General features: G+C 32.5%; 1 protein-coding gene across 1 annotated transcript; it reads left to right on the top strand.

Annotated features, from left to right (window-relative positions):
* The first annotated feature begins 315 nt into the window (after positions 1–315).
* On the top strand, positions 316–9,632 carry LOC131032119 (uncharacterized). Its single transcript, XM_057963047.2, has 2 exons — positions 316–1,260; positions 8,636–9,632. Exons 1-2 carry the CDS (start codon positions 574–576, stop codon positions 9,488–9,490), a joined length of 1,542 nt encoding a protein of 513 aa, XP_057819030.2. The 5' UTR covers positions 316–573; the 3' UTR covers positions 9,491–9,632.
* The last annotated feature ends 2,013 nt before the right edge of the window (positions 9,633–11,645 follow it).

The following is an 11,645-nucleotide window of genomic DNA, read 5'->3' as shown; positions in this document are numbered from 1 at the left end:
ACTTAATCTCGAGTTCGTCAATTATAAACCTTTCTAAGTTTGTAACATAACAAAAGCGGTCACCCTCCCCTCGTTTTGTAAACTCAATAGTTGTCTGAAATATGTTTACCACTATACTAACTGATAGTGTGTACTTCTGAGGTACAAGTTCAATTAATTCTTTTCAGCTCAGATGATCTTCGTATTAACTACATTTTAGGTAACACGAGTCGTGACATGATTGAGAGTGCAACTTATAATGAATAGTGACAAGACAGTTGTAAATGGCACTCAAATGAGTTCAATATTTCATGAAAGATTGTTACAAAATCCCAAAACCAATTCTAGTTTGTGTTCTAACAAGAACAATATGATGTCACTACTGTACTTGAATTCATATCCTACGCTGTTGAAATGATGTTCGAAGTGAGATTTCGTGCAGAAGTGTGTCCTTATGTAATCATATAAGCTTTTTGTCCATAATTATTCTGGAAAGGTATCACATTTCGAGGATTGATAACAAATATGGACCTTGAGCTGAAATTATATCTGTTGGACGATTGATGGTTTTATTCAGAAGTGAAGAATAAGACAATGGGATCGAGGACAATGAGGGGATGGCCAAGAGGGAGAGCCAACAATTATCAATGGAATCAAGCAAGAGGAAGAGGAAACTATCATCACCCATATTACAAACCTCCAAAACAAAGGCAATTAGCAGGCAACCCACGCTTCAAGTATTTTCCTTGGCAGCAACAGAGTCAAAGTTTTCGACCATTCTCTGCAGGGAGACACCCACATCCTCAAAGATTCCAAACCCCAACTGGTTACTCACAATGTGGTAGAATTCAGTCTACACACCTAGAAACAGGGTATGGTAGAATTCCTGTGGGACAGCGCCAGCAGAAGTATTGGCCTGATCATGCTTATAACTATCAGCAGCAGCAACAACAAGAACGAACCTCAGTTCATGCCCATGTTGAGATTCACAGTTATGATATTCATTCCCAACAAATGGTTCTGAACCCATTAGTGAACGAGCACACTTCATTTGGGAATGAGTCTACTTCATGTTCAGTTACAGCTTCTAAGATCTCATCTGTAAATGGAGTTGGGAATGAATTAATGACAAATGGTGGTACCTACAACAGTATTAGTAATCAACTAAATGAAGAGTATCAATTGCAGCCTCATTCAGCTATGTCCAAACAACAATATTTTCCTCGTTCTAGGAGAGGACAATACCAGTCAGATCAGCCACACTTTCAGTTTCAAGAACCGGTGAGAGAATTCTATCAACTTTTGAAACTCTGTTATTTTCATATGATGCTGACTGTTTTAGATAATTACCAAGCAGCTCATTCAAATCAAATGAAGTATTGCTTAAATTTTTGTTCTTTATGACCAATGCAGAGCATCTCTGAAATCATCTCTCCTTTTCACCTTTAACATATCAATCTGGAAGTTTAATACAAAATAGGTTCAGTTGCTTAGCTTTTATACAGTCTGAATTTTTTCTAAGTGGCGCAAATTTTCTGTCTAAAATATTGTGCGAGATAACATATATGCACTGCAAGTTTTCTGAATGAGGCTACCCTTGCAAGTTTGGAAATTTGAGCTGTTTTATGTGGAAATTTACAACACTTTACTGAATTTCTAAAAACGAAAAAAGACCACTGTTTTTGGAATTAGCTACAGCCTTCAAAATCTTGAAGATTGTTCCTGTTAGAATAAGTCAAAACAGAACTGTGTATATGTGTCTTGCATCTTTAGTTAGTTAACAGCAGTAGTCAATTTGTATTCAAGCTCTTTGGCTATCTGTCCATCATCATCAGTGTGTTGTCCATCATTTCCAGTTAGATGTCAATCTCCAATAGTTTGCTGTCAAGCTGTCTAGCAGATGCTTAGGAAAGTTGTTTAACTACTGTATAAATATGCATTACTTGATCAATAAAGATATTATCAAGTTCCTCTGTTTGTCTATATTATTTCTGCTGCTCTGTTTTCTGATTGTTCCCCACAGCCTAAAGGCAGCTGTATAGCTGAAATTTTTCAGTGGGTGTTACTGAGATAATCTTAGGGCACATTTATATTCAAGGCGTACAAGGAACTTAAAAATTTTGATGGAATTTGAAGTAACAGGAAAAATTTAGGAGATATAGATAAGAAACTTTTTAAAATATTTAGACAATAATTTTATAACTGTGAATTTGGAAGAATGAGGGACTGCAAACATTTTCCAGAATTTTGGGATAAAAAATATCTTAGTTTTTTTTAAAATTACTTAATTTACAAGGACAACCCCCCCTTTTAATTTTTTATAGATTTTAATACTTTTTCCTTAAGAAATTACTTTTATAAACCAACTGGAACAGGCTGGCTCCTGGCTATGAAAACATGGATGTCCCCTCTAAATACCTGTCAGGGATGTCACCTCGACTAATTATACTTCTAGTGCCTTAATATTATCTGCAGTTGCTCCAAATCTCTAGCTCCCAACCCTTTTATATCTCTAACAACTATTCTCCTATTTTTAATTACTGCTTCTGGTATTGCATGGGACCACCTGAATCAGAAATATTGGAGTATAGTCCCTCTCTATGGGACCCGTGCTTTCAATGTTCTCAAATTCTGGCAGTTTGGGGGCACACATCTTGCATATTTGATGGTATTGAAAGAGTAAGGAAGAAATATGAACACGAATGATGATCTATGAAGATAAAATTTCTTTCCTGATTTTTGAATTTTGAGAATATATGTTGTACATATATAACCAAAAGTATAAGTGAATTGGAAAATTTTAATCTACAGCCACCACAAACAAGTAACCAATCATTATAAACAATGTTCATTATCTTACATTCTCCATTCTTCCCCATAATGAACATTGAAAAAAATAGTCGGAACTCTCATTTTTTCTTTTCCCAATGTACATTTGAATGAACACCAAGAGAATCTGGGAGTGTTTGAAATAGATCATGAGCAAGAGACTTTGTGAAGACATCACAAAGTTGTGTCCCTCTAGGACAATGAACACCAAGAGAATCTGGGAATGTTTGAAATTGATCATGAGCAAGAGAATTTGTGAAGATATCACAAAGTTGTGTCTCTCTAGGGCAATAGACAAGTTTAACCAAACCTCGTTGAACCAACTCACAGATGTAGTGGTGTTGAATGTCTATATGCATAGTCCTGTTCTGAAACACAGGATTCTTTCTCATTTGAATTCTACTTTTATCATCACTATAGAACACTGTGGAACCATTCTAGATTTGCCGCATACCCTGTAACAATCTCCTCAACCAAACTGCTTATCAAGCAACAAAGGTAGCATTTTTGTATCCAGCTTCTGTAGTAGAAAGAGATATTGCAGGCTGTTTCTTGGACTTCCAAGAAATTACTACGGAAACAAGGCAAAAATTATAATCAGAAGTAGATTTCTGATCATCTATAGAATCTGATCAATCTAAATTAATCCATCCAACCAACCTAGTCTCTTTTTTTAATGCTAAAAATGAAGACTATAATGCTATGTCCCTTGAAGATACTTGAGAATCCTCTTAGCAGAACTTCAATGTTTCTCCCTAGGTTCTAACATGAACCTAGATACCAAGCTCACGACATGTAATATCAGATCTGGTAGTAGTTAAGTAAAATCAAACGACCAATCAACTGGCTACAAAGAGTGGGATTCATTGAAGCAAAATCATCAAAAGTGGACAACTTAAGTCCAACTTCAGTTAGTGTTGTTACTGGATTGCAATCCTTTATATGAAAGCTCTAGAGATCTTAAACATACTTTGTAAGACCATCTGCATGTTGCCAAACTCCAACTCCAAGAAAATAATGCATCTATCCTAAATTAATCATTTCAAATTTTGGAACCATAGCTGCTCTAAATTTGGCAAAAAAAAAAAAAAAATTGTTCCCAGTGTAAATAAGATCATCCACACTAGAACAATAATAACAATATTCTCACCAGAATACTTGATATAAATATTAAAATATGGTTGACTCTGGACTAAACCTTATTTCTGGATGTAAGAGTCGATTCTAGAATACCATGCCCTAGCTGTCTGTTTAAGAGCATACAAGGCCTTCCTCAACTTGTAAACAAAGTGTTATTTTGAAGATACTTCAAAACCTTGAGGTTGAGTGACATAAACCTCTTCATCAATATAACTATTCAGAAGAGCACTTTTAACATTCATATAATAAGCAGTCCAATACTCAAAGCTAAAGGCAAAAAAAAATCTAACAGTTCCATCCTTAACACGAGCAAATGTATAATCAATGCCTTTCTGTACCCTTTTGCAACCAATTTAGCCTTATGTTTGTCAATACTCCCACCAAATTTATACTTGATTTTGTATATCTATTTTGTACCTACGGCAACTACCATGTGTCATTTCTTTCAATGGGTGTCATTTCACACTTCATGGTTGCAACCCTTTCTTCTTTTTCACTAGCTTCAACGAAATTATCTAGCTCATTATTCTACATGACTCATTAGGACATAGTTAACTTTGGCATGGGTCCTTCTTGTCATCTTATCAAAGTTATTGTCCAACATGGGGAGCTGGAGGATGCTTTATTTAGTTCTTTGATATTTCTAATATCTCCTTGCCCCTACATTCGAAGATGCAAATCTTGCATTATCAATTGCTTATGATTCATCAAACTCAAGTGTACGAGGGTCGTCTTCTCCTACATCATTCAGAGGTATCATTCAGAGGTGGGTGGTTAGATTTTCTAAATCAAGCACAAAGTATTTTTTGCTCTTTTCATCAGGAGCATATTGAAAGAGCAAGAAAAAACAAATATGAACATGATGATGATCTGTAGATCATCAATAACTATGCAAATAGAAAATAAAGTCTCCATTGATTTCTGAGAATAAAATGTTGTCTATATATAGACCCAAAATTATAATTAAATCTACAACTACCACAATCGCTATAAATGATATATATTATTCTAGGATATTGTACTCTCATTCTTTATAAATGGTTCTTCTCTTGAACCGATTCGCTATCTAACTTTTCTGTGACTACAGCAGCCAACCCTCCATCTCCAACACATAGTTACTTTTCTAACTAAGCTATCAACTCGTGCATACAGCTGTAAATCCAACACTTTGTTTTGACTAAAGTTTGCATGCCAGCTGTTTAAGCTCTTCTTGAATTCTTCACTGCACACCAACCATCAGCTGTTCTATTTGGCAGACAATCAACTTTCAACATTTTTTCTCATTTTTTCCCCACAGTTGCATATGCTATCCCACAACTTCTGTCCTCCCACAGCATATGCTATCATTGATTGCTCTAATAACAATTGAGGTCGGACACTCCCCAAGTAAGCTGTCTCCTTTCTTCCTCTATAATTCAGTTCGAATATTGATATGAAATTTCTACACCCTGTTTTTACTCGTACTAAATCTACACAATGATAGAATTCAACTTATACATCAGAAGGAAGCTTTGTTGAAATCACAATAAGGGTGGTGTCTTGTGAACAGGGGCTTCCTTGAAAATTAGAGTGGATGATGGTGAACTTATTTAAGAATATTTTAAAGCAGCTGGTTTCATGAATTCTGTAATGCTGTAATGTCTTGTTTTGTTTTTCTTTCTTTTCTTTAAGCATAATAAACCCTAACTTATAATAATAGTTGCATAATTAATTATAAATAAAAATTTAATCTAAAATTTATAGATTTAACAATAATTATATAATACTTTCTTTGAATCCTATGTAAAAAATAAAAAATATTAATAAAAAATTTTAGTGGAATAATCCATTTTTATTAAAAAAAAATAAAAAATTATATAATACTGATTCAAAGTTTGTAATGTATCTTGAAAAACATAAAACTTATTCTTTTATCTTTGCTGTAATTCTCCTCCAGTGTGCAATTACAGTGATCTCTATTTTAAATACTTTGAAATATTTCAATTTCTCCTAAAATTAGAAATTTTCATCCACTAACTTGACCAGAAATTAGAGGTTTCCTCCTTTAATTCCAAACCTAAAGAATTTTCATCCTCAGATTGATTAATTCTTGATTCATATTCCACAAGAGAAATTATAAAATAATGCCTTCCAACAGTCCCCATTTTCACCTTGCTTAACTCTCTTAAATAGAATCTTCCACCAGCAGTCACCGCTCTTCAAGTGCCCCCTTGAAGATAAATTTTATTTATAAATTCATCCATTAATCCGAGCACTGTCTTTTTACCTTCTGCGATTTCTTTTATTTCATTCAGCATCTCTAATTCCTTTTCCAGCTACTGAATTTAGTGGCAGTTTATAAAAAAGTAACCGTCCCTTGTCATGTAGCCGTTTCTCCTAAATGGAGTCTTCTTTAACTGTCTTAAAATATTAATAATTTAATCTGGTTGTAATTTTTTAATCAGGGTCATTACAAGTGCAATTTAAGTTTTCAATGTCATGAATTTAATTATTTTGCATATTCAATTTAACAAAGTAAATAAATATAAAATAACAAAAAACTAATTGGTTAAAAACTTCATATGATTGATAAGTGACATTTGCATATTCAATTCAACAAAGTAAATAAATATAAAATAACAAAAAACTAATTGATTAAAAACTTCATATTACTGATAAGTGACAGGAAAATGACCTAAACTGCCCCATCCCATATACACCAGCACAAATCTTTCAAACTAAAGAGTTGGGACTGTTTTTGTTCACAGAAATATTCTAATTAAATCTTATAGCATATTTCTTTTTGCTTAATGAAACCCCCGTTCAGATCTTGAAACCCCCTCATAGAACCCTAACTAAACAAATTACATTTATAATCAAAAAAATATTAATGCAAACATGTGGAAACGATTATCCAGCCATCAGAATGCACCATGGCTACACGACTGAAGTTTTGACTTTTTGTGGATGAAGATCATTTGCAGCTTGTTCACTGTACCATCGACTCAAATGTATAAAACAATTCTTATTGACGAGAAGCCAAAACTTCAGCTATGTAACATCTAGCCATCAATACCATGATACATCCTGATAATGAAATAATCATAAACCAAACATGTATCTTTAATACTCCCATCTTGCCTCTAATAATAGCTCAAAGAAGAACTAATAATAGTAGTAAAAAGGCTACCATTGTGTGATAAGTTACTAAGTGGAGAGACTCCTATGCACTGTGACTGCACTTAAAATCAGGGTCCCATGCAAATATGTTTCTGCAGGCGCTGTTCAAATTTTATTTTGGAATTTAAAAAGAAAATGAAATGGTAGAGATTCGAGAACAAAATCATGCAGTTGCATGACAATTTTGTGGTTAAACAGCAGCTGACTATTTTAACCTTACTTTTCATCACAGCTGAACTTCCATATCCTGCATTACAGTAGTTTAAGAATGTTTGTTATAAGAAGAATCTGTTTATAATTATTAAATTTTAGAGGTAAAACAAAAGGAAATTGGTAAGGAAGAGAATACAAAATGGGTAATCAGACTGCAAATTTATAATTAAATAATATCTGCTTGATTATGATCCCTCACTATCTGCAATTGAAATACAACTCTTATCATTTTTTACATGAAAAAAGTTGAATAAAACCATTAAAATGTGTATTAATTAATTGAAAAAATTGTTGTATTTTGATTTTTAATTAATTAATAAATGTGTAAAATGTGTTTATTAATTAATTGAAAATTAAAAAAATTGTTGTATTTTGATTTTTAATTAATTAATAAATGTGATAAAAATACATCTCGAGTTCCGCATAGAAACAATGAGCAGAGAAGAGTAGATTAAATAACGTACAGCACCAGGAAAATTTCCTTTTATGTCAAGAGAACACAAAAAGGTAGATATTGTATTGAGTTGTTTCAGAATTGAAGTGATGTTCGTTTCTTAAGATTATTTTAGAAACTATTACTTAAAAGAGAATGAATATCAGAAAAGTTAGTTCAGTTTAGAAAATCTGGCTGGTTTATTCATAAAGCAAGAAGAAATATAGAAAGAAAACCAACATTCCTGGATTTGAGTCGACAAGGAAGACTGGACATTCTGGATCCATAGGATATATATGTAAAATCAACTCATTGAAATGCTCTCTTTTAAAAAGGAAACAGAACTCTATTCTTGATATGGCACTGATTTTTTATTGATCATGTTATTGTAAGTTTAAAGCTATGGCAGGTATCTTTTGTATACAACTCTGATGTATTGATATTACTTGGAAATTAACACTTCCAAGCCAATTTATGCTTCAATTATTATGATTGTTTGTCACTTCTTATCAAATTTCAGTATCTGGTTTGATATTTCCAATAGAAAACTATTAAAAGTGATTGCACAAAGGAGAATGTTAAGAAATTTAGTTGCAGTGTAATGTTCAAAGTTTGATATTGGATTTTGAAAGCATGTTGTACACCTATTGGATTAGAAGAAATTTGTGTTTCTAGTAGCTTGGATTAGCTCTGTGGTGCATTAGTTCTTGTGCACAGACATAAGAAGTTGAATAAGCTCTAATCTAAAGTTATGATTGTTTTGCACTGTTAGCAAAGTTGTGTGAGGAAAAAAGAGTTTAGTATTTTGTTTACTATAGTTAGTTAGACATTAAAAGGATTTGTGCCAATTTGATTAAATCCATTAATATATTCTTGTTTCAGGTAGGCCCACATGATGAAAACAAAGGATCAATACCTAACAATGCTAGGATTGACAGACATTGGCAAGGAAATCATCATCACCAAATATATGGATCACATGAAGGTGCATCTTCTGGCATAAACACAAAAGAAAACAATCTTGCAATCTCTCTCAAGGGGAATAGTGATAACATTCAACATACAAGTACAAGCAAGAAAGGGGACATACATTCACAAGCCGTCAGTGAATCACTGCAAGTTAGATCATCTATGAGTCAGAATAGTGAATCATATACTGATACCAGTAATGATGATAATGAACCCCAGTCAAATCTTCAGCAGGATGAGTTGGGTGGACCATTGATTGAAGCAAAATCCTTGGACCAGAGTCCTCAGAAACCATCATCTCCCAAAGGCTCATGTGATCCCATTTCCAATCCTTCAATTTTAGATTCAAAGCTTGTGACAGGAGAATCCATATCTCTTCCTCATGATCAGCTTGAAGAAGCAATTTCCTTAACACCTCATAAGCATGAGAATCTTGATATTCCTGCCATGCCCATTTGCAATCAATCCTATCAACCATTACATTATCATGATGAGTTTTCTAGCTTCACAATAAATCCAGATTTTTCAACATTAGATGAGATCATGTACGAACAAATACAGATTGTTTCTTCAGCAAGTTCTTCCCCTCAAAGCTTTGAGGAAATAAGTTACTATGAAATAGGTGACCCTGAAAGCATTGTAAGTGAATACAATCTTCTAACTAATGAATACAAGGACCCATCTGCTAGACTCTTCACTTTGGAGTTGGAGGAGGAGGAATCGGAGTTTGAAAAATGTATGCTACAACACCAAAGTCCTAGTGCATGAGTTATCTTTCCTTTGAGATTGCTTATTAATATGATCTTTTGAAGTCATGTTGATTATGCTTATAAGTGTAAATGGCTAATTTTGATAAAAGAGCTAGCTTGGTGCCCAGATTATACAGGCTTCGTGAATGTTTTGGAGATAATGGCAGCCTTAAAAGATTAAGAGAAGTTGTAAAGCTGCATGAATCTGAAGTTTTAATATATTATATAAGCTTCAAATATGCTATTAACTCTTGTTTGCAATTCACTTTTTGGGAATCTTAAGGAAATTTATTAGGGTTTCTTTATGTTAAAAATGTCCTGGCAAAGTTCATGTTGTAGGTGCCTAGATGGTGCTGAGTTCAAATCCTTTACTTGTTAGTATGATCATTTTTAATGAGTGTGTCATCATTTAAACTCTATGCACAATTGGATTAGCCTCTCATTTAAGATGACATAAAAATCCTACAAGAAATTGGAGAGAGTTTCAAAGAAATAAAACACCCCATTGGAAAAATGGCACAACTCAAGTGGTCTTACAATTCTTTACATTTGCATAGTTACAAATTTGAGATGGAATTGAGAAATTTCTAGAGGAGGTATGTAAAAATAGATGGTAATAATTAATAAAAAAAATTTAAAATTAATGATAAAATTTATATATTTATGATATTTTTTATTTGGTTTTTGGTCTATTTTAAGAAGAGTGTTTTTGGAATGTGGTACATCAAGTGGTCGTATACTTTAAAATTTATATATGGTTATGAATTTTGAACAAAAATGAGAAATTTTAAATTTGGAAAATAAAGAAGGTACATATAAATAGATGGTCAAAAATTAATCAGAATTGCATTTGTAATGATAAATTTTACGTACTCATGGCAACTCCCATTTGATTTTGGGTCCATTTTAATGGGAGTGCTTTTATTTATTGACTTATTTTGACAAATAGCTTAAATTTGTGTAAAGTGGTTGCTTGCTCTGGGCCACAAAACTATTCATTACACACATTCCTATATACTTGTCTTTTGCATCATTTATATATTTAATCATCTCTATACATTTACTTGATCCCTACATTTATTACACTCGTTATATGCACATGTTCCATATACACATTATCCTTTTGATTTAAACCCATTTAATGTTTTAGGACAAGTTCCTAGTTGCAAGGACACCCTTACAATTGCATGATTGTCCTTCCCAAATTCAAAATTTTAATTTCAAATTTGGTTGACTCCTTTGTAGGCCCACCTAAACATAAATTTACATGAATATTGTTTCATCACTATACTTATAGACATTCAATATATCCATTCTAATCAACTAATGTTTCTAAGCAGGTTTCTTTAAACACTTAAATTTGTGTGCTAAAAAGAATCTAACTTTGTACAAACATCCTAGGAGCATATGAATGATTGAATATTGTATACACTTTTACAAGTTACCTTGGAGAGCATGTCCTTTCTCTCTCTCACACACACACATATGGTCTTCAAATACTAATAAGGTGAAAAAATACACAAACAAGGGAAAGTGAAGAATAAGAAAATTTAGATGTAACAACATAAGTTTGTAGTTACATGATATTTTTCTAGTTGCAAGTATATATTGGATCCTTAAACCTATTCTTGTGGAAAGTAAATAAAAATTTCTCATTTTGAGGCCAATATCAAATGTTATTTATTGTTGAGACATTACAAATTTTAGATTATTGAGTTAGATCATTCGTTATTTAGTTATAAAGTTAAGTATTATCACTTATTATAATTCACATTTTCAAAATTAGATATTATAAATTATTAGATTAAGTGTCAACTAACATCATTTAATTAATCTAAATTAATTATGCTTGTGTATATATTTAATTGAGTTTACCTAAACCAAACTTAAAGAAATATCATTTTCCTTTATAAAATCTTAAAAAATAACTTATTCAATAACTTCTAGTGGAAACTTTTAATGACCTACCCATTCTCAATTAGGCATTGTTGTATTCTCAAAATATAAATAGTTCAAGCTCCTTTTTATTAGACAACGCCCTAATCACAAGGTGAATAGTTGTAACAAGATATTATCTCCTAAGAGTCAATTATACTACAAACTTGAAATAGTCTATGGAAGGGTAAAAGAATGCCTAGTCGAGAATAGGTCTGTAGAAAGCCCCTTAATTGAAT

This window comes from Cryptomeria japonica, chromosome 4, assembly GCF_030272615.1.
Source record: "Cryptomeria japonica chromosome 4, Sugi_1.0, whole genome shotgun sequence".
NCBI classification, from domain to species: domain Eukaryota; kingdom Viridiplantae; phylum Streptophyta; class Pinopsida; order Cupressales; family Cupressaceae; genus Cryptomeria; species Cryptomeria japonica.
Note: the sequence above shows the minus strand (reverse complement) of the source record. Positions and strands in the feature narration are given on the sequence as shown.